Source organism: Balaenoptera physalus, assembly GCF_965194825.1.
Source record: "Balaenoptera physalus genome assembly, chromosome: X".
Classification (NCBI taxonomy): Eukaryota; Metazoa; Chordata; class Mammalia; order Artiodactyla; family Balaenopteridae; genus Balaenoptera; species Balaenoptera physalus.
In genome coordinates, this window is record NC_138903.1 from 102114201 (window position 1) to 102138904 (window position 24704).

General features: G+C 37.6%; 1 protein-coding gene across 5 annotated transcripts in view; it reads left to right on the plus strand.

The window, feature by feature from the left end:
* Positions 1–24704, plus strand: part of PLS3 (plastin 3) — a 90544-nt gene that overhangs the window by 31410 nt on the left and 34430 nt on the right. For all 5 annotated transcript variants that reach the window (XM_082445537.1, XM_082445539.1, XM_082445541.1 and 2 more), the window contains one exon: positions 13475–13555. In XM_082445537.1, the coding sequence (XP_082301663.1) occupies positions 13483–13555 (73 nt within the window). In that variant the 5' untranslated portion in view covers positions 13475–13482. The remainder of the gene's footprint in view (positions 1–13474; positions 13556–24704) is intronic.

A 24704-nucleotide genomic window follows, 5' to 3' on the forward strand; every position in this document is an offset into this window, starting at 1 on the left:
GTACTTGAAAAAAAGATCAATTAGAATCTAGCTTATGCTAGATCCTAGAACAGAATAGAGGTGTTTCCAGGAAATGAACTCATTTAATAGCTAAATAGGGTGAAATCACTCATGGGATGTCTGGGGTTTGCTTTACAATAATTCAGGAGGTGGGGGGGAGAGAGAGGGGTGGGGGAGACGGAGAGGGGGAAGGGGGGTCGAGAAGGGAGGGAGGGAGGAAGCAGGGGAAAAGAAGAAAGAGGACAGGAAGAGAGAATCAGTGGGGAAATCCTGATAAATCTGATAAATGTAGAATCTGGATGATGGGATTATGGGTGTTTGCTGTACCATTTTCTCTTTTGTATACATTGAAAATTTTCATAATAAAAAGTTTAAGTACAGCTTTAGTTTGCAGCAATTTACATTTATTTCTAAATGATACATTTATCTATAAATTGCAGGTTTGTCAAAACATGATGTGTGCGTGATGTATATTATTGTGAAGGTGAAATGTGCTGCTTGATTGCCAAAATTGTTGCCAAGTAAAAACTGTTTCTTAAAGAAAAAAAAAACTTTGTTTGACTTTCAGCTAAATTCAAAGAACAGGTTGCAAACATCTTGAAGAGTTTTGTAGTATCTTGAAGTATTAAAGAGCAGTAGATAGTTAAAGCATGCCAGCAGGCCAAGTGCCTGTGAAGAATGTGGGAACATTATTATGTCTTGACTATTTTGTTCCCAGCTTTCTCTATAGCGTATGCATGTTGAAAACCACGCGTGACAACTACTTAGCCTGCAGTATGTTTAAGTCTGTTCACTTTCCCTACTTAGGAACATCAGTTCATTCAACAAACATTTAGTAGGGGCTTATTGTGAGCCAAGATACAAAGTCAAATAAGGTACCAGCCCTGCTTTCAAGGAGCTCACAGCCTAGCGGAGGAGATAGAGAAGTAGATGGTCGGACACGCTGCGGGGTGGGGAGCTACCGGAATTGGGGAAGGGGCGTCACTGGTTAGCAGCCAGAACCCTATGCTGCATCTCCTTTAAAACAACACAGACAGAACATCTGAGGTGGTTTAATTGGTTGTAGGTATTAGGGAAGTAGGAAGAGGGCTAAGATAGCTTAGTTTAACTCTGTGCTCATTACTTGGCAAATAACAGCCGCCTCTGCCCCCTTGCCCTTCTTAATAAACCTTCACCCTCTCTCATGCATCCATGGGCATTGTTGGAGCAGGAGATAGCAATCCCTTCTTCATATTAAATATAGTGAGCTAATGTTTAAGTCTCCTTAATGTTTTTGGGTACATCCAAAGCAAAATTGCGCTTATAGGCAGGCAGCTACTTGGGGTTGGATAAGAGGGAGAGTTAGCCTTCAGTCACTGATAGAACCTTCCAGAGTTCATTGCTCAATTGATTTGGAATTTGAAACGTATTTTGTCATGTAAATAGTCAGTAAGGTTTTTTAGGTCATTCCACAAATGTCCCTGAAATGGTATGCCATGTTACCAAAATGATATGTTTTTGTGTTCCTATTATTTTAATCTAAATGAATTGTAGAAGCATAGTTGCTAAATGTATCCAGATGTGTGTTCCATCAGCCAGCTGCTTTATTCTCTAGTCCCGAATCCTGTACAGCCTAACAGCATGTATAACAATGCCTCATGGGAAAATACTGTCTGTTCTATTGGGGGTTATCTATCAATGTCCTCTGTGTAGTTTTACCAATTTGCAGCTGAAATGTCAAGTAGAATTACCAGAGGATCTAGGCCTGAAAAACAACCTCGTTAAGTAAAGTGTGTTCTACGTGTTGAATGTTGCTTTCATCACAGAAGTCTGCTCTCCACGTTGACTATAACGAACAATTTTTAATAATGCTGAGGTGCTGGAATAATAAACAGTAAAATCCTTCACCACTTCTTCTGTCTGCTTTTACCTTTCCTAAACTTTCAGGACTAGAAACCTGTGACACAGGTGAGACCAGTTAGAGTTTGACTCACTTGTGACTTTCAGAGCAACAGATCATTAAATTGAGAAAGAGGCATATAACCTCTTAAACTATTACAGTTGGTCCTTCACCAAGATTCCATTAAAGTTTTCTAAAAGTAAGCAAACAAAACTCCAAGCCGCTTGCCCCTGGAGAAAAATCAGCTGTAAGGTAAAAAACTAATCACTAAAAAAACTAGGAGTACCACAGTGATGGCTTATGTATGAAAAAAGAAATCCTAAACTCAAAATCAAATCGTCACATTGATACTTGAGTGTTTGCTTACATTTGTACTAAGTTATTAGCACTGATACAAGGGGAATGGTTGTTTACAGCAGTTAGCATGTAAGAGGCTGAAATTAAGGGATATTAAATACAGGGAAGCAGAAACATGTCATATATAGGAATGAATGTGCCACAAGAGAAGGTCAGCATTCATGTCCTTCTTTTTAAAAAGTATGGCCTGTTTTATTGTCAGTACTCACTTAACACCAGTATTTTGAAGAAAGAACTTTTAGAACTCTATAATATATAGTATCTACTGAACCTGTTGCCAATATTCTATATATTTTACACAGTTACAATTTTGGTGATTTCAGTTCAAGGATTAAGTGAATCCCTCCTTTAAGTAATAAAAACAAATTAGCTGAAAGGAACTGCATTTTCTGGCAACCGTCCATATTTCTCAATATGCTGGTCACATTTGTTAGGAGGTTTTTTTGTTTTTGTTTTGTTTTGTTTCGTTTTTTGGCTGTGCCATGCAGCGTGCGGGATCTTAGTTCCCTGATTAGGGATCGAACCGGTGCCCCCTGCAGTGGAAGCACAGAGTCCTAACCACTGGACTGCCAGGGAATTCCTGGTTAGGAGTTTTAAAATTATCTTCCATAGGGTATAATAGGCATGGGCCTTCTTTCCACAAAGCAGTGTGTAGCCTCTTTGTTTTTATTTTTACGGTAAGAGTAATTAATTACCTTCTCTCTCACATACTCTTTATTTTTTTAAATTTTACATTTGCTGCACAGCTCTTTGTCTTGGCCAGAGTCACTCAACTACCCTAGGCTCTTGTTTCTTCCCTAATATAATTTGTAATCATTGAATATTGGGCATGTTGCAGATTATCACCACCCTCAAAACATTGCAGTCAACTGGAATATTTTTTGAGCCATACCTCTGTACCCAGCATCCAGCAATGGATTATCATTGTGGGAGTATCCGAGAGGAAGACGAAGTTTAGACTCTGTTCTTGAGAAACAAACAATCTTGAAATAAGACTTGCAGAGCAAGTAATTAGACAAGTATTTGTGTGCTGTTGGTGAAAGAATGGTTGTCTTTGGTTGGGGAAGATTATTCTCTTGGACCAAGTTTGAGGATCTGTGTGGAGGAGGCAGATGAACTGAATCTAGTAGGGATGATGGATGTCCCAGCCAGGCTGTACTCACATCCACTTATATAACTATAGGAGGAAGTCTATAATTAAATTGCTAAATTTTGTGGCAAGATTCTAAATCCTGTGGGAGTTGAAGAGAAAGATCAGCAGGGGTGTGGAGTCACTGGGCAATGTGGTTTGGGAGAGGATGAGGCTTCTGCTGAAACTTGAAGGACGAGTAGGATTTGGATAAGAAGATAAGAGGAATAAAGCGGATGGTGTTATAAGTGTGAAAGGTAGATACAGAGAGAGGGAGTTCTTACTAGCAGGGAGGGAAAGAGGTAGTGGGGGCAGGGTAAAAGATGCTGATGTAGGAGTTAATAGGACGGGTATCGTTCAGGAGGATGGTTGTGATCAAAAAGCTAATTCTGAGTGTTGTTGAAAGGTTAAGCTGGTTAGATGTGACTAGGAGGAACACTAGAGGACCAGGAATACCAGGCAAAGTTTAGACCAGCTGTTTAGGCATAAGAAATTATAGCTTCCTGAAATGGGACTGACATGATCAAAATGGTTGTGGGTACTAGATGTGGACCTTTTTTGATTCAAGATATTTACTGAGAACGCGTTGTGTCTCTGAGTAAAGTGCTGTGGTGAATACAGAGATGAGTAAGCTGTGTTTCTACTTTAATAAGTTTATAGTCTGTGGGGAGATAAATTCATTCCCTAAGCCGTGGTTGAGGAAGCTATGCAGTACAGCATAACGATTGAGAATGCTGACTTTGGTGTCAGGTGGAGTTGGGTTTGAGACCTGGCTCTACCCCTCTCTAGCCGTGTGACTTTGGGCAAGTTACTCAACTTCTCTAATCCTGTTTGCTTTTCTGTAAAATGGAAATAACAATATTACGTGGTTCATAGAGTTTTGCTGAGAAATAACTTACATAATGTATATAAAGCATTTAGCACAGTCCATGTAAACAATTGGTCCTCCAAGAATGTTAGCTGCTATAGTATAAACTTACAATGATATGTTATTATATTACCTACTCTGTAGGCACAGTGAGAGGGGCTGGGAATATGAAGATGAATGGGAAACGGTCCCTTCCATCCCATCAAAGAGCTTATGTATAGTAGTATTAAATGCTATCCTTGTGGTGACTATATTTTCCCATTCAAAAATTAGTACATATGGTCTGACAGTAAGATATTTAAAATTGGAGCTGTCTGAAAGTATCCAGCACTGGCTGTAACAGAAGAAAGCATGTAGTTCTGTGAGAGTCCTGGGAACAGAGAATTTTTCTCTCAGGTGGGGACAGACACTCCAAAGAGACTTTCTCAAAGATGCTTTTGAAAAGTACATAGGAGACAGGTGAAGAGCATTCCACTGGAGAGAAGCACAGAGGAGAAGGAACAGAGGTGGGAAAATACATGGCCTGTTTGGGGAATAGGGTGTGAAAAGAGTGTGATTCCAGGGTATGCAGTGCATGTAATGGGAAAAAACATTGGAAAGATAGACAGGCATCAATACAGAAAAGTGTAGGGCTTAGGATGTTGTGCTTAAAAGTTGGGACTTGCTTTCGTAGGAAGTATACCTTTGATCTGCTCTTCAGGAGGTTAGCAACGTAGAGATTACATTGGAGGGAGACAGGACCATAGATAGATCAGCTAAAAGGCCTTTGGAAAAGGCCAGACATGAGGTGATAAAGGGATACGATAGAAGAATCCAGAGAGCTTAGTGATTTATTTCAATCTCCCTTTGTTTCTTGTGGCCAAACTTCTCAAATTTGTAAACCTGGAGACTGAGGAAAGTAGGGAAGTTGAAAAGGAGACCTGATTTGACAGGAGAGATATTTGAAAAGGGGAGAAATAATGTGGCGATAAGTTCAAATGTAGACACTTAGACTCTCCTGACTGGAATTTTCCTCACTGACCTTCCCTCTCCCTTGGCCAGAGGGTCAAGTCCAGATTTTGAGTGTGGCCCTTCTAAATTAGACACTGACCTTCTGCTCCAGTTGCGTCTCTCTCAAACCCTAGGCACAGTGCTCCAACCACACTATCTTTCTACAGCTCTAGAATATCATCTTCCTCTAGAATATCATCTTCTCTCTGCCTGGAATGCCTTTACCAGTGATATCTGTCTGAGGAAGCCCTACTTATGTTTTAAGATAAAGTTCAAAAGTCACCTTCTCTGGAAAACTTTTCCTGAAGCCCACCACTGTCACCCCACCACTCAGTGAATAGCATGATGGCATTAATATTATGTCTTTGTTTTTCCATCTTTCTCCCCGCTGGACAGTAAGGTCTTTGAGGGGAGACTTTGGGTCCTAAATCTCTATATCTGCAGCACCCAACACAGTGCCTGGTACATATTAAGCCTTCAATTAAGTCTTGAATATAAATGAATAAGTGGGTGAATATGATAGGCATTCAAGTTGAAATCTTCTCAAGTCATTTGGAAACGTGGCACTAGAGCTTGAGTAATCATAGTGAGAGTGGGTGAGCTTTAGCTCAGCGTGTTGCACGCCCATCTGACCTGGAGACTAGTGCTGTTGACTTACCTACTAGTGACGAGGCAGGGTGGCAGTTTCTGTTGGTACAGGTAGGTATGTGAAGTGTGGCTGCTCCAAAGCGCTGCCTGTTTTGGACAGAGGAAGGTGACAAATACACAAATACAAATAATGTATTCTTCCATGTTTTGTCCACCCTCTCTTCTTCATGATTCGAGCTTACCAGCTTAAGTGTGTGTGGCCAAATCTCTGATTTTAAGTCATCAGCCTCACTTTACCAATTCTGTTTACCTGGCATACAAGTGGCTGGATAATGTCTATGGTGAATATGCCCTGCTTTTATCTTTTAGTTCCTCTCAACTTCAAGAAAAAAATATAAAATTCGTAATCAACTCTTGATTATCCGTGGTTAAGTTTCCCATTGTGTGCCCTGCTTCCTGACCAGCATGGTTCTGAATGACACAGATTAGTAAATAGATTATTTAGTCAGCAGCATTCCTAAAGTGAATCGCCTTAGGGGATGAAAACAGACACCCCCCTCCCCTTTCCTCATCTCCATCAAATACCTTTTAGAATTTGAGTAATAGTTTCAGGTAGGTAGTTGTAGGTACACCTTTCTCAGCAAAGATTTGTGTTGAGGGTTTAAGTATAGTTAAAGGAGCCAGTGGAGTGGTTTCATAATTGCTGTATTGTTAGTCCAACTCTGTAATTAGGGATGACTTCATAGGCATAAGATTCCTCTATGGGTGACGCCCTGAATTCAGACCCAGTTGTACACCATATCCGTTTATGACTAAACAAACAAACAAGGTTTTGTTTGCTTTTCTTTCATTCCCTTATTTGAAAATCTGTTTTCCTGTGTCTCAGATGTTTAGGGAGAGGGTTTGCTTTTCTCCTGATGCTTTCCCTTTATAGCGAAGGCAGGCATAGGAGCTAGGGAGGAAACAGAATTTGGGACAGATCAAAGTGCTCTGCAGATGAGAGAATTCAGAAAAATGCAGAGACCCTGGAAACTTTTACTTTTGATTGGTATTTCATTTGGCTAAATTTAAATGGAGGGAAAATATATTTCTTTTCTTTCTTTCTTTCTTTTCTTTTTTTTTTAATATCGGTGCCTGCTCTCTCCATGTAAATAAAGTTCACTTTTGTGGGAAGACAGACTGGGGAAAAGGACACGTTTCAACATATTTCAAAAGTCAGACTTTCTTTTTACCTACCAATCACATACTGTGAAATTGAGGTTAAACTTTTATTCAGCAATAATATTTACTTTTTACCTCTTCACCTTTTATTTTGCATTGCTTATAAAAAAATGTGCAAAGTAGGAGGAATGTGACAATATTGACAAGCTGTTAGCTGTTTTTTTAAGTGGTCCTGATAAAAAGTAAAAATTGTATTTTAAAAAAAAATCTCCTGGCCGTTCTTCAAGTTGTGTTTAGAAACTGGTCTTAGGCAGGAGCCAAACTGAGTCATGGGTAAAAAATGGCTGACAGATTTTTGTTAGTCCCATCCTTCTTAAATTACTTCGACTTAAAGGCTTATAATTTTTATATATGAAGGAGATCTATTATACTCTGTAGTCAATAATTATAGGGCAAATGGCATAACTTTTCGTACATTCCATTTAAAAGGTTTAGTAGAACTTATGCCTCATATTTATATAGCCTCTCACAATTACTTAGGCATTGATTTGTTCACCATTTTCTTTCATTAAGGATTTGAAGTTGCTGTATAATACTTTATAATAGTTTACAGAGTGCCTTCACATGCCATCTTTAATCTTCACGAGGACCCTAGGGAAGTAGTTATTATCGCTATTTTCAAAAGAGGAAACTGAGACTTAGCAGGATTAAATAAACTCGCTCATAGACACACTGCTAGGAAGTAGCAGAGCCGGGGAACTAATTGATGTCTTCTGATTCCACATCTCACAGTCTTCCTGTCATAACATACTGCATTTTGGGTGGGGAACAGCAGTTTGCCGCAAGTGTTCAGGATTGAATCAACGTGTCTTTAGGGCAGTAATGATGTCAGATCATCTATTTTGCTTCCTAAACCCCAGTCTGGGATGTTTTACTTGCTTTGAGAGAAAAAATTCAATGAATGCCTGATGAAGACGGATAGAGCTTTCAGTAATTTTAATTTGCAAGTTTTCTAAAAATCTGATGTTCCTGGGAGTCTTCCCTAAAGTATTTAAATGTGATATTTTCTCCCAAGATAGTATTTAATTGATTGATTTCCTTAAAGATTCCATCAAGTACCTTTGAGTAGTCTTAAGGACAAAGTTTTTTAATTCATAGTGGGAAAAAAAGTCTGCATTAAATAGCTAATTTAAATATTGTGATTTTTGTCAACTGAAGTGTATATTGTGAGCCTTTTAAACTTTACGTTGGATTTCTTAGTTTTAGCTCAGGTGCTTCAGGGTAGCATTTATTTATTTACTTTCAAATAATTGTAAATAAATGAAATTGAATTTATTCAAGTGAGAGACTCCTAAATTAAACTATTTTGTTATCCTGGATCAAACAAATGTTGTTTTGGGAATATATGTGTGTTGCAATTCCTTTTTACTCTTACTCAGTTGTGCCTCTTCATGTCTCCTGTAGATGAAAAATCTGAGTTATAGGTGTAAAAGGGGACACTTTAAGCTTTCACTATGATAATTAGACGGGAAAAAGAAATTAGAAAACTTGAAAGTATATTTTGGGGACTTCCCTAGTGGTCCAGTGGTTAAGACTCCACGCTCCCAATGCAGGGGGCCCAGGTTTGATCCCTGGTCGGGGAACTAGAGCCCGCATGCCGCAACTAAGACCCAGTGCAGATATATAAACAAAGAAAGAAAGAACAGAAAGTATATTTTGGGTTTTTTAAATGCTGCATTGTGTTAATATTTTTTTAAGTAAACAGGTGCCTCGAAATCATTTCTGTGAGATCTGTGTATTTCCTAATTTTGCACGAAGAACAAAAGTACTACTTTCTTGGCCTGCCTGAGATGGAATTAATAATCCTTAAGGCCTCCAGAGTCTTTCTCCTTCTCACCTTTTATTACAACCACTAATTCACTTTATGTCAAAGTATAATTATCTACATTTTTTTGTCTTCCCCAGATTGTAGATTCCTTGAGGGCAGGAACTAGGCATATAACAGACGCCTGGGTAAATTGTGTGAGGGTAGAGGTGTGTGTTGGGGGAGGTGTATAAAAAGAGGGAAGAGATTTCTACCCTGTTCAGCCCCACTGCTTGCAAAGGGGAGAAGTGGGAGGGAAGGATTGAGTCAGAACCCACTGTTCAGCAGGGATAAAGGGTGCGGTGGGGCGGGGGTTATGTCCAGAACCATCTTTGTCTAATTTTCTCTTTTATAGAAGTGATATAGTAGTATGAGAATAAAATCGTCTTTAAAAAAAAAAAAAAAAGACTAACTAATTTAGATTATTATTGACTCACGAATTGCCCAAACTGGAAAGGACCTTTAGAAGTAAAGGAGAGGGGCTTCCCTGGTGGCGCAGTGGTTAAGAATCTGCCTGCCAATGCAGGAGACACGGGTTCGAGCCCTGGCCTGGGAAAATCCCACGTGCCGCGGAGCAACTAAGCCCGTGCGCCACAGCTACTGAGCCTGCGCTCTAGAGCCTTCGAGCCGCAGCTACTGAAGCCCGTGAGCCTAGAGCCCATGCTCCGCAATAAGAGAAGCCACTGCAATGAGAAGCCCATACACCGCAACGAAGAGTGGCCCCCGATTGCCGACAACGAGAGGAAGTCTGCGCACAGCAACGAAGACCCAACGCAACCAAAAATAAATAAATAAATTTATTTAAAAAAAAAAAAAGAAGTAAAGGAGAGGCCACATGTTTTGGATTTTCTGAGACAGTCTCACTTTCAAACTTTCTGTGCCATTGTTCTGTGTGGTATTATTACGGGAGATGGGCAATAATTTCGTATTGAAAACATCATTACTTAAAATATACATGAAGAAAATTGGAGTAAATCCTATATAGTATTTTTGTAATGAGAGGTGTTGAACACCATGTTAATAAAATATAGAATATTTTTTTTTGGCCGTGCCGCGGATCATGTGGGATCTTAGTTCCCCAACCAGGGATCAAACCTGCAGCCCCTGCCGTGGAAGCGCAGAGTCTTAACCACTGGACCGCCAGGGAAGTCCCTAGAATACTTTTTAAAAGTACTGTCATCACGTTGCAGCTTAACTTATGCAAAATCACTTTTTACTGTTAATCTTTAAAATGTCTGCCTTCGTATCCAACTGAAGGTCTTTACCTTATAAATCCCGAGACTGCTCTGAAAGGTGTTTTTATTCAACTTTCTACTGAGAAGTTGTCCCTCTTTAGTGACATTTTAACACCATAGGTAAAAGTTTATGAACAGGCAAGTTCTGTTTTATGTTTTTAAAAAGTCTGTTTTTATTTAATTTTTTAAAAATATGAGTCATTATAAATGTGTGTTACATTATGGTGGAAACTTAGCTAATAGTACCATATGGTCATTTTAAAACTTCCCAGGGATTTGAGAAACCTGAGTTTGAATTCCAGGTCCATGGTCTCTCTGAGCCTAGGTTATCTCTAATAAGAGAAAAGGGAGTAAGAATATTTACCTCAAAAGGCTGTTATGAGGGTTCAGGGAATTAGTAGGAATATGAATTTGTCTAATGTAGGGCTTGACACAAGTTGTTGAATGGATGAATTTATGAAAATACTATTTTATTGAGTGCCTTACTACCTTCCTGGGACTGTGATAAGTTCTAGAAGTGACAACTGTGGGTGTGCAGAAGACAGATGTGGCCCAGCTCTCTCTTGAGCGTCTCTGTACTAAGTATTAGTCATCGTGGCAAAAAAGATGAGTTGGCGAGTAATTTTTTAACTTTTAATAAAGATGTCTAAAAGGGGGAATTCCTTGGTGGTCCAGTGGTTAGGGCTGCATGCTTCCACTGCAGGGGGCACGCGTTCAATTCCTGGTCTGGAAACTAAGATCCCGCATGCCGCGGTGCGGCCATAAATAAAGAAATAAATAAATCCCACAAATACATATGAAAGGCTATTCAAAAATTATTTTTGAAATGTCTAAAAGGGGTAAATATAAGATCTCTAATTTGCATTTCACATAGTTTGTGAAATTTTACACAGACTACTTTTTTGAAAAGGCGACACATTCAGAACAGTGAAGCTATTCTGTATGATACTATAATGGTGTCAAAATGCGTAATATGTATTACAATGGCAAGAGTGAGCCTAATGTAAACTATGGACTTTAGGTAACAATGATGTATCAAAGAAGGTTCATCAATTGTAACAAATGTACCCCTCTGATGGAGGATGTTCATAATGAGGGAGGCGGTGCGAGTGTGAGGGCAGGGGGTATATGGGAACTGAATTCTCTGTGCTTCTTGCTCAATTTTGCCGTGAACTATTCTAAAAAGTAAAGTTCTTTAAAAAGATTTAAAAGACAGAAAAAAACAAAGCCAAAAAAAAAAGGACAACACATAATCGTTTTCATTTCCTTCTGTCTAAAAATTGTTAATAGGTTGGTATGTGGGAATTTTCCATTGTGGTACAGACCTCCTTTCTCTGTTGCAGGGCTCAGTCAGGTTTTTCTGTAAAGGTCCACATCATGAATATTGTACGCCAAGAGGCAAAATAAGAATATTACATTATTAATATCAAGGGTTTAAATATTATTTCCACAAATTTTTACTGACAAAAGTCAAAATATAATAAATATTTGAGTACTTTTTTTGGTAATACAACTCTACTGATGAGAAGCATGGAATTTTTTTTTCCCCCCCTGGGGTAACATTTCACTTAATTGAGGTTCAAACATTTGACAGCAAATGTTTATCTGTAAAAACCATACTTAGCTTGGGGACGATACAGAAATAAGCAGTGGTCCAGATTTGGCCAACAGGCCATAGTTTGCCAAGCCCTGACTATTGGTTAAATAGGTAAAATAGGGCCAAATCAGAAAGAGTATAAACTCAAATAATATTAATAAGTTGTGTACACAAAGATGTGTTGATTAGCCTGCTCTTGTGTGTGTTTCTGTATCAAAGCTAAAAATAATTTGTTTTAGTTGACTCCTCCTTTAATGGGGATGATTGATAGCTGTTTTTATGCTATCTGAAAATCAGTTTTTTCACAGTGAAAGATTTTTAAATGGCTTAACGGAAAAAAATGGTGATATATAGAAATGGTGATATATAAATGGAAAAAATGGTGATAACTATGTGAGGTGATAGATGTGTTAACTTTTATTGTGGTAATCATTTTGCAATATATATGTATATCAAATCATTATGATATACACCTTAAACTTACACAATATTATATGTCACATATCTCAATAAAGATGGGAAAAATGGAAATAGCCAGTAAGATAGATACATAAATGCTAAATGAAAAAGTTAGGTTTTTTTTTAACATTTATTCATTCATTTATTTATTTACTGGCCACACCACATGGCATTCGGGATATTAGTTCCCCAATCAGGGATCGAACCCGTGCCCCCTGAAGTGGAAGCGTGGAGTCCTAACTACTGGACCGCCAGGGAAGCCCCCAAAAAGTTATATTTTACACAAATCTTTGGTCACATAATTTTGACTTAGTTTTGGCACATATAACCAAGAATTTCTGTCATTGCTCGGTACCTTCCCCTTCCTTACATTCTTTGAACGTAATGTAAGATTTTGTCCTTGAAAGGAAGATTCACAAGTATTTTTTTCTGAATAACTTTTGGTAAATGATAAGTTCTCATTTGTTTGTTTTCTTTATTATGGCTGTAGCTAGAAATATGGGGACCTATTCAGATGTTTTTAGTAGTTTGCATTTCTAGAAAGTCTAAATTATCCCTAAAATCAGAGTTTGCAGGAGTGCTTATAATCATCACAAAATTTTTTTAAGTCTTAAAAAATGTTTTTCTTCCAGTTTCATTGAGATATAATTGACATACAGCACTGTATAAAGTTTAAGGTGAACAGCAAAATGATTTGATTTCTATACAGCATGAAATAATTATCATAATAAATTTAGTAAACATGCATTATCTCATATAGATACAAAATAAAAGAAATAGAAAAAAATTGTTTTCCTTGTGATGAGAACTCTTAGGATTTCCTCTCTTAACAACTTTCATATATAACACACAGCAGTTTTAATTATATTTGTCGTGTTGTACATTACATCCCTAGTACTTATTTATCTTATCGCTGGAAGTTTGTACCTTTTGATCACCTTCATCCAATTCCCCCTCCCCTTACCTCTGCCTCTGGTAACCGCAAATCTGATCTCTTTTTCTATGAGTTTGTTTTTGAAGTATAATTGACCCACAGCACTGTTAGTTCCTGTTACTCAACATGGTGATTCGATACTTCTGTACATTTCAAACTGATCACCATGATAAGTCTAGTTGTCATGTGTCACCACACAAAGATATTACATAGTTATTAACTATGTTCCCCACACTGTACATTTCATACCTGTGACTTATTTATTTTCCAATTTATAATTGGAAGTTTGTACCTCTTAAGCTCCCTCACATTTCTTTCCTCCCCCTCCCCCCTCCCCTCTGGCAACTACCTGTTCTCTGTATCTATGACTCTGTTTCTGTTTAAAGTCTTAAACCCTTCTGGTTTCTCTTTAGATCTTTAAATGGATGAGATGGCTACCACTCAGATTTCCAAAGATGAGCTTGATGAACTCAAAGAGGCCTTTGCAAAAGTCGGTAAGTGTTTTTTGTAGAGTAACTATAGTAAAGCAATCTTTATTTGGTACTAATCAAAGTTATTTCTCTGAAAAGTTATATGAATGGTTAATCATGAAACTTAGGGCAAGGTAGTTAAAACCAATGGAATAAAGTTTTAGAAGCTACACTTTAAACTGTGTTATTGCTAATTATATCTAGTATCTAATATGGTCAAAGGTTTTTAGTCCAGGGTCCCAGTCTTTAACTGGGGGCTGCTGTGGCTCCTGAAATTTTTAGACAAATTTTGTGTTGTTATCGTATTTTGTGTATCATATTTTTCTGAGGAGAGGATTTGGAGCTTTCACCATATTCTTAAAGGGCCAGGTGACCCCTGAAGATGTTAAGAACCATTAGATGATGTTTTACCTTTCCCTAATTAGCGTGGCTTTCCTGCCTTTTTCATGGATCTTATGTGCCTTTGGAGAATGCACACTGTTCGACCTTCTTAAATTGAATTAGCATCAGTATAAGATGGGAGGGATTAGCATGCCACTTGGTTTATCCTTAAACATCACATAACATGTCTTCGAACTCAGCAGCTATGGAAGCAATTTATAGTATTTACATTCCAAATTTCAGTGCTCAGGTCAAGTCAGTGAAGATAATGAGAAAACAAGGTAAGACCTGATTATTGATGTATGTGCTCACATGAGTCAACATGTGCTTTGAGAGGGAGACTAATACTATTTGGTATCTCCTTGATTAAAGGGTATGAAGTTAAATCAAAATGATTTGTTATTTAAATCAGAATCTACTCTTTGACCTGTGTTGGGAACCCCATCAGTGAAAAGTGAAGAAATACACATCCCTATTCCCATACATTTATGAGCAACATTTTCTATGAAGTCATTTAGTAATAACAACATGCCTTGGGAAAAATAATGACTCCCCCAGCCAGCGTGACTATTCATAATCCCATCAGAATTCTAACTAGGAAAAAATAAGTCCTGGATCTAACACTAGTGTGTGTGTGTGTGTGTGTGTGTGTGTGTGTGTGTTTACGAAAAAAAGGCAGTCAATTAACTTGGCATATATATCACTTACTGGAAGAAGTGTACTACTCAGTTTAATATAGATTGATCATGAAAAAACAGCAGGTGAATTCTTGGCTGCAAGACTTTTTAAATCACATTATTCTGTAGAAATTGTTCTTATCATAATTGTTTCCTTCAAGCCTTCTGTTTTATTTATATTCATCTTTCAGTGTTTGGGACAGCCTGATTTGTTTTTTTTATGAATAGGATTTTGGGGTGGGGACCTTATTGCTATTGCTTAACCTGCAAGGCCTCACCTCCTCAAATCAATGTTTATTGTTGAATACAAGCCTTGTTCTCATGTGCAGCATCTTGGAAATATTTGTGTGCAATATTTTTTAAAAATTAAAGCTAATTTGAATATGGCTTACCTGATGGCACTGGGATACTTTTATCAGTAAAAGAGCTTAATTGCTCTTTTAAAGCTTAATGATATAAAGAGGGTTGACCAGTTATCTCCAAGGAGGAAACAGGGCTAAATTGAACTGAGAGATCAATTAGAGCTTGGACTGCAAGAAAGGGTCATTGTGGAACTACTGTCTTACTTTAAATCATACATCTTGGAGGGTTTAGGGTAGGCAAACACCTTCCCAAAGGCGGGAGATTGAGCCGTGTGTCTTATCGAAGCCCTACCAGGCATGTATTTCTATGATATGTAGACTCTTATTACTCTATATGCTGTAAATAGGGATTCTGGAGTCCAAAATTTCTGTCTGTTCCACATATTATTATTTTGTATTCCCCCTCAGTATCTAGCTTACTGTTGCACACGTTAGGTTTTCAATACATAAATAGTTAATTGATTGAATTCCAAGGAATTATAGGTAGTCTTTTCATGTACTGGGACTTTGTCATTATCACAAGCGGTCTTTGTTATGAAGATTTTCATCATGGCGGAATTTATTCTGAAGGCTTTGGCCATTACAATGTAACACATAAAATTTATATTTTTCAGCATATTTTTAATATGCTTGTGTATAGTCTGTCTTTTAGAAAAGTGTTTAAAGACCCAGCTGAATCTTTTGATTTTCCTTTAAAATATTTGTAGTTTTTAGTTATTCTTATTTGCAGAGCCCTTAGGCAACTGTCAAAGGTGTTATGGAAATCCTTTTTTTTTTTCATTCAGGGAAACTTGATTTTAAAAACAAGCTCTATAACCTATTTTCCTGACAGTTCTTTCTTATGGGGAGGGGAGGGGAGGGAGGACTACTTTGTCTCAGTTCAATTGTGACACAGTATGGAAATCATTATATGATTTTTCCCATCTATTAAAAATAATAGCCTTGATTATCTCTTTAGAAATTCAGCAAAATAATAGTGTGTGGAGAAAATCTCTGTAATTACCACTAATCATGGGTTTTGTTCAATCAATTAATAGTGCTTTGAAACTCTCTTTACTAGCAATAAAAATCGAGTATTAAGATTTACAATTCTCCTTTCACTCACTTTCTGCACCTGCTTAGTGTTAAGTTCCAAGCAGTGTATTTTCATTTAATTATTTTCGTTTTCTCAACATTTGTTTCCAGTATTTTCCACTGGGATAGCAGAAGCCTTGGCTCTCATTTTTTCCTACCTCATAATGTTTCTGTTTTAATTTAAAATGCTGCAATGCTGTATAAGTTCATTCTAAAGAAGAATAAATAAAACTTTTCAGAACACTTAGGAAGTAAATATTTTACCAAGGAGAAAATGTCTTTTACACTCTGGGACTTTAATCTTGTTATGGAAGCTAAAGGTCATTTGAATGATGCCTTGTCATAAAGATAAATTCATGTAATGTAGATCTTCTCAGATTGTCTTTAGTCCTGCAAACGCTTTTTTCTCTCCTAAGCAATAGCCGCTCAGGTTTTTTTTCCAAACAGGAATTCAGCACTTTTGAAATAAAATAATGGGGTTTCATAAATGACTAGGAAGAGTGTGGGTATATTCCTTTGAGGCTGCCCACCAAACTAAGACAAAAATTTTTGGTTATGGTGATTGTTGCTGTACCAGATTTTCTCATCTCAGGAAGTTATTTCAAATTACTTGATATTCTCTAGTATATAAAAACCACATCAGGATGATGCCGCAAAAAGCATGGTGGTTTCTTTTAATTTACTTTTAGTATTCAATAAGACGGCACCAGTGCATATTTGTTTAATTATGGGTTAAAAAATTAAAACTACAGCCCAACCAAAAAAAAAAAATAAACCAGTGCTCTTTCACTGTGCCATCTGGTTAATTATTGATGGAATATTAGAAATGAAGGTCTCAGGATAGTCTGAAAACCATGTTTTGACTGTGTGGAAGATAGGAGCACAGATTGGGGGTGTGCGAGAATGCGCTTGTGTGGGTGTGTGTATTTTTTAAGTGGGGAAGTGGCAGCAGGTGGAAAATGATGGCCAAACTGCTGGAAATTTTGAGTTGGAAAACAATTGATAGACAGCATTTTTGATTGCCTGGTCTCAGACCTCTAACCTTGTCCAGCCTTCAGCTGTAATTGACCTCCACCTTTGGGGATCCACTATTAGGATGAACTCTTTGGTAGCGACCTCTATTCTATCCTTAGCTGGGACTCATTAAACTGCCTCTTATATGTATTCGCTGGAATGAGCTACCTCAAAAGGTATAAGCTGTGAAAGGCAAAACCCGTGTTTAAGCATCTGGAGATGTTTAGCAGCTGCCTTTTCTAAAGTTTTAATGCCTAATGAAAGCTCGACTTTATTGCTTAGATCTGAGGGTGGAATATAATCTAAATTCTTCTGCACAAGTCTTTTGGCTGAGTCTTTTAAATTAATATTTTGTGTGCTTTCATAAGCAATCAGGATCGTGTGTGTGTGTGTGTGTTTAAATCCATTATTGTTAAATATATAGATTCCTTTTGTCATTTTTTTAGTGCAAAAAATTTGTGGAATATATTGGTTAAACTAAATGGAACTTTTAAACACAACTTTTCTGAAAGGATGTGCATCTGCACTTGATTGGTTTTCTTCTTTAAGTCCTAATGAGTACTGTCCGTAGTGGGTTTGTAAAGAGGTTGCATATGTGTTGCAGATGAGGACACACATACGTGACCTGTTTATAAAGAAAGACACTAGATTTAACAGATTCAAGGATGAATAAAACAACACACAGTTACACACAAAACCCAGGGGTCAAGGGAAATCCCGGTCTTTCTCACTGTCAGATTTATAAGACAAAGTAGCACCCCCAAAAGATGCATTTGAAGTGATAGATTATACCACATACCACCTGGACATGGGCAGTGTAAAACAGCAGCTAAAATCAAAACCACTTGAATTCTGGCTCAGCTTTCTCCAGACAAGTACTTAAAATAGCTTAAATAACAGGATGCAAGGGGAGGGAAAACATTTCCTTTTAAGGATATGCATTCTTGGTGTGATTCAAACTTCTGCAGGAACATGGCTGTATAATAAGTTTATTTACTTTAAGGTTACTTGGGGGGGAGGGTTTTGGGAGAGTTAACTGGCATCTAAAATAATACTTGGTAAGAGAGCATAATGAGGTTTCTTTCAAAACAATGCAGATGTGAACCTACATGTGTCATCATAGAGACAGACAGACAGAGAGGATATGTTGTTAAAAACATTTGGTTCCTTTCTGATGAATTCAGCAGCCAGTTTGAAAGATACTGAGACACTGGCATCTCTGGTACAGCACTGGGAGTGTCTTAGTGATTTTTTTTTTCAAGTATAGCTATCTTTCTTTAAAAATAGAACACTTGATCCATTTCTTGAAGTTCAGCTCTGGACTCCATGCGGGAACTTTGTTCATTGGGTAGGTGGAGTTTCTTCTTTCTGCCTGCAGCCCGTCAGTGTCTGCCCACACTGACCATATTTTCTGAACCGGACAGTTGAGACCTGTGTTTGCAGAAACATTGAGAATGCTGTAGATAATACAGGCTGTATGATAATATCTACTCTATCGGGTGGTCGAAAATATGATGCTGGAACAGAAGAGTCTTCGAAATGCAGAACCTGTTCCACCCCACACCAATCTGTAGTTAACAAGGAAGGGGCAAATGAGCCAGAAGGGGCAAATGAGCCAGAAAGGGCCTTCAGAATACTGGCAGCTTTAATGAGAAAATAAAGGACTGCCATCATGCCAGGAGGTTGTGATTTCCAGCTGTTAAAACTGCTTTCAATCTAGAGCTGTGTTTTGGGGTCCATTTGTTATTAAATTCTCATGTTTATGTCAAAACTCAGAATAGGAAAAGTTCACCATCAAACATAGTCTCGAGCTCCTGGTTAATAACGTCACTGAAGAGGGGGAAGCTTTCTAAAATGCCTTTGTGCTGTCACATATTCTAGCCTTCCGAAGCGCAGCACATTAGATCTCTGATATTGTTTAAGGGTGTGTGTGTGTGTGTGTGTGTGTGTGTGTGTGTGTGTGTGTGTGTGTGTGTTTTGGCTGGGGATTGGAAATAAAATTAGCATAAAACTCTTTTAAAATAATTGCACCCTGTTTTGTCTTTCAAGTACTTTAGCAGCTGGGAGATTTTCCAAAATTAATTGCAAGCTGCCTTTTTAGGCTCCCTCTGCCTTATTGAAATTAAAATTGTTTTCTTCAAAAGGTATGATTTAGGGACTCTAAGAAAACCTTGCAGTAATTTACTAGTACTAACACTAAAATGCCTTTGATCTCGGGAGGTATTACAAGCCAGATCTGCTGTTAAAAATATGGAGAAACAGAGTAGATAAAACTTTACAAATATGTAAAAGTAGATGACACATGGTCAATGATTCTTTTCCCATATCAGGAAAGATACAGGAAAGAGATTCAAAGTGACTCCAAATTTTTATAAGTATTTTGAAGCCACAGTTTCAAGTAAGAGCCACAGATTCTGTCTGATTAATTCTGTATCTTTGGTGTCTAGCGCTGTGCCTGCCACAGAGTAGGTACTCAGTTTGCTCTGGAGGTTGACTCCTGCTATACAAATGCACAGGTATTTCTTAATAAAGTCAAAGCAGGTTTCTACATTTAGAACGAGAGAGAGGTCCTGACCTGACAGCCATCACTGGTAGTCTACTTGGAGACTCCTTGGTGGGTGTGTTCACTTAGAAAACCAAATTACAGATGTGAAGGCTGCTGGGTGGGGACAGAATTAGAACAAAGGGAATGAGATTGAATGTTATTTAAGAGATATTTCTGTCCTCAGGGTTTCCTGATGAATTGCCATTCAGTTTTTCAGTGCTATTTCTGCATTTTTTGGTCATTGTTGTTTGCTTAGTTCTGTTTTTTAAATGCTCATTAGATTAGAGCATTCTTTTCCTGGTTTAATACTTGAGGACCCTAATAAGGACCTACTGTATGGCACAGGGAACTCTACTCAATACTCTGTAATGAGTACTGTGACCTATATGGGAACAGAATCTAAAAAAGGGTGGATATATGTATATGTATAACTGATTCACTTTGCGGTACAGCAGAAACTAATACATCATTGTAAAGCAACTGTACTCCAATAAAAATTAACTAAAAAATACTTGAGGATCAATGATTCTACAAAAATTATTTTTCCCTCTGCTTATTCTATGCAAGGTACTGTGCTACATATTGGGGTGGGAGATAAAAAGGTTTAGAAGAATCTTCATCGAGAGATTTACAGTCTCATAAGATTGTCAGGTAATGACAAATTCTTATTCCTCCAACCGCCCTTTAAAACGTTCCTGTCCATTACTAAAAGCATCTGTTACTACTACACTTACTTCAAAATGGTATTTCCACATATGGTTATTTTATGTTAGTTATATTTTAGGGTGGCTACTTCCTGGCATCTTTTAATCACATCAGTGAGCTTCTAATTAATGCTCAAGAGAGGTTATTTCAGAGAGGGTGCACACAAGTGATAGTTCCCCCATTGCCTGTACCTCTCTTCTACCTAAAGCAAAGAAACTGCCAGATAGACTAGACTCTCAGGGCCTTTATCAGTTTCATGTAGCCCTGAATTCATTATAGTTCTCCAATATTTATTTTTAAACATCTCTACCTTCCACTTCTGTTGTATCCCTGAGAATACAAAAAGAACAACACTCTAGCTCTAAACTGGAGTAAATAACATGCTTAAATTTTGCTCAGATATGTCATTTCAGAAGTCAGAGAAAAGTAGAATACATTTAAAAATATCTTTCTATCAGAAATTGCTGGCGTGGAAACAGTTTTTTTTTTTAATTTTTCTTCTTGGTAACTCATTTTCTTTAACATCTTTATTGGAGTATAATTGCTTTACAATGGTGTGTTAGTTTCTGCTTTATAACAAAGTGAATCAGCTATACATATATCCCCATATCTCCTCCCTCTTGCGTCTCCCTCCCACCCTCCCTATGCCACCCCTGTAGGTGGTCGCAAAGCACCGAGCTGATCTCCCTGTGCTATGCGGCTGCTTCCCACTAGCTATCTATTTTACATTTGGTAGTGTATATACGTCCATGCCACTCTCTCACTTCGTCCCAGCTTACTCTTCCCCCTCCCCGTGTCCTCAAATCCATTCTCTACGTCTGCGTCTTTATTCCTGTCCTGCCCCTAGGTTCTTCAGAACCATTTCTTTTTTTTAGATTCCATGTATATGTGTTAGCATACAAGACTTGTTTTTCTCTTTCTGACTTACTTCACTCAGTATGACAGTCTCTACGTCCATCCACCTCACTACAAATAACTCAATTTCGTTTCTTTTTATGGCTGAGTAATATTCCATTGTATAAATGTGCCACATCTTCTTTATCCATTCATCTGTCGATGGACACTTAGGTTGCTTTCATGTCCTGGCTGTTGTAAATAGAGCTGCAGTGAACATTGTGGTACATGACTCTTTCTGAATTCTGGTTTTCTCAGGATATATGCCCAGTAGTGGGATTGCTGGGTCGTATGGTAGTTCTATTTTTAGTTTTTTAAGGAACCTCCATACTGTTCTCCATAGTGGCTGTATCAATTTACATTCCCACCAACAGTGCAAGAGGGTTCCCTTTTCTCCACATCCTCTCCAACATTTATTGTTTGTAGAGTTTTTGATGATGGCCATTCTGACTGGTGTGAGGTGATACCTCATTGTGGTTTTGATTTGCATTTCTCTAATGGTTAGTGATGTTGAGCATTCCTTCATGTGTTTGTTGGCAATCTGTATCTCTTCCTTGGAGAAATGTCTATTTAGGTCTTCTGCCCATTTTTGGATTGGGTTGTTTGTTTTTTTGATATGGAGCTGCATGAGTTGCTTGGAAATTTTGGAGATTAATCTTTTGTCAGTTACTTCATTTGCAAATATTTTCTCCCATTCTGAGGGTTGTCTTTTCGTCTTGTTTATGGTTTCCTTTGCTGTGCAAAAGCTTTTAAGTTTCATTAGGTCCCGTTGATTTATTTTTGTTTTTATTTCCATTTCTCTAGGAGGTGGGTCAAAAAGGATCTTGCTGTGATTTATGTCATAGAGTGTTCTGCCTATATTTTCCTCTAAGAGTTTGATAGTGTCTGGCTTTACATTTAGGTCTTTAATCCATTTTGAGTTTATTTTTGTGTGTGGTGTTAGGGAGTGTCTAATTTCATTCTTTTACATAGCTGTCCAGTTTTCCCAGCACCACTTATTGAAGAGGCTGTCTTTTCTCCATTGTATATTCTTGCCTCCTTCCTCAAAGATAAGATGACCATATGTGCATGGGTTTATCTCTGAGCTTTCTGTCCTGTTCCATTGATCTAAATTTCTGTTTTTGTGCCAGTACCATACTGTCTTGATTACTGTAGCTTTGTAGTACAGTCCGAAGTCCGGAAGCCTGATTCCTCCAGCTCCGTTTTTCTTTCTCAAGATTACTGTGGCTATTTGGGGTCTTCTGTGTTTCCATACAAATTGTGTGATTTTTTCTTCTAGTTCTGTGAAAAATGCCATTGGTAGTTTGATAGGGATTGCATAGAATCTGTAGATTGTTTTGGGTAGTATAGTCATTTTCACAATGTTGGTTCTTCCAATCCAAGAACATGGTGTATCTCTCCATCTGTTTGTATCATCTTTAATTTCTTTCATCAGTGTCTTATAGTTTTCTGCATACAGGTCTTTTGTCTCCTTAGGTAGGTTTATTCCTAGGTATTTTATTCTTTTTGTTGCAATGGTATATGGCAGTGTTTCCTTAATTTCTCTTTCAGATTTTTCATCATTAGGGTATAGGAATGCAAGAGATTTCTGTGCCTTAACTTTGTATCCTGCTACTTTACCAAATTCATTGATTTGCTCTAGTAGTTTTCTGGTAGCATCTTTAGGATTCTCTATGTATACTATCATGTCATCTGCAAACAGTGACAGCTTTACTTCTTCTTTTCCAATTTGGATTCCCTTTATTTCTTTTTCTTCTCTGATTGCTGTGGCTAAAACTTCCAAAACTATGTTGAATAATAATGGTGAGAGTGGGCAACCTTGTCTTGTTCCTGATCTTAGTGGAAAAGGTTTCAGTTTTTCACCATTGAGAATGATGTTGGCTGTGGGTTTGTCATATATGCCCTTTATTATGTTGAGGAAAGTTCCCTCTATGCCTACTTTCTGGAGGGTTTTTATCATAAATGGGTGTTGAATTTTGTCGAAAGCTTTTTCTGCATCTATTGAGATGATCATATGCTTTTTATCCTTCAATTTATTAATATGGTGTATCACATTGATTGATTTGCGTATATTGAAGAATCCTTGCATTCCTGGGATAAAACCCACTTGATCATGGTGTATGATCCTTTTAATGTGCTGTTGGATTCTGTTTGCTAGTATTTTGTTGAGGATTTTTGCATCTGTGTTCAACAGTGATATTGGCCTGTAGTTTTCTTTCTTTGTGACATCTTTGTCTGGTTTTGGTATCAGACTGATGGTGGCCTCGTAGAATGAGTTTGGGAGTGTTCCTCCCTCTGCTATGTTTTGGGCGAGTTTGAGAAGAATAGGTGTTAGCTCTTCTCTAAATGTTTGATAGAATTCTCCTGTGAAGCCGTCTGGTCTTGGGCTTTTGTTTGTTGGAAGATTTTTAATCACAGTCTCAGTTTCAGTGCTTGTGATTGGACTGTTCATATTTTCTATTTCTTTCTGGTTCAGTCTCAGAAGGTTGTGCTTTTCTAAGAATTTGTCCATTTCTTCCAGGTTGTCCATTTTATTGGCATAGAGTTGCTTGTAGTAATCTCTCATGATCCTTTGTATTTCTGCAGTGTCAGTTGTTACTTCTCCTTTTCATTTCTAATTCTGTTGATTCGAGTCTTCTCCCTTTTTTTCTTGATGAGTCTGGCTAATGGTTTATCAATTTTGTTTATCTTCTCAAAGAACCAGCTTTTAGTTTTATTGATATTTGCTATTGTTTCCTTCATTTCTTTTTCATTTATTTCTGATCTGATCTTTATGATTTCATTCCTTCTGCTAACTTTCGTATTTTTTGTTCTTCTTTCTCTAATGGCTTTAGCTGTAAGGTTAGGTTGTTTATTTGAGATTTTTTTGTTTCGAGGTAGGATTGTATTGCTATAACCTTCCCTCTTAGAACTGCTTTTGCTGCATCTCATAGGTTTTGGGTCGTCGTGTTTTCATTGTCATTTGTTTCTAGGCATTTTTTGATTTCCTCTTTGATTTCTTCAGTGATCTCTTGGTTATTAAGTAGTGTATTGTTTAGCTTCCATGTGTTTGTATTTTTTACAGATTTTTTCCTGCAATTGATATCTAGTCTCATAGCGTTGTGGTTGGAAAAGATGCTTGATACGATTTCAGTTTTCTTAAATTTACCAAGACTTGATTTGTGACCCAAGTTATGATCTATCCTGGAGAATGTTCCCTGAGCACTTGAGAAGAAGGTGTATTCTGTTGTTTTTGGATGGAATGTCCTAAAAATATCAATTAAGTCCATCTTGTTTAATGTACCATTTAACGCTTGTGTTTCCTTATTTATTTTCATTTTGGATGATCTGTCCATTGGTGAAAGTGGGGTATTAAAATCCCCCACTATGATTGTGTTAATGTCAATTTCCCCTTTTATGGATGTTAGTATTTGCCTTATGTATTGAGGTGCTCCTATGTTGGGTGCATAAATATTTACAATTGTTATATCTTCTTCTTGGATTGATCCCTTGATCATTATGTAGTGTCCTTCTTTGTCTCT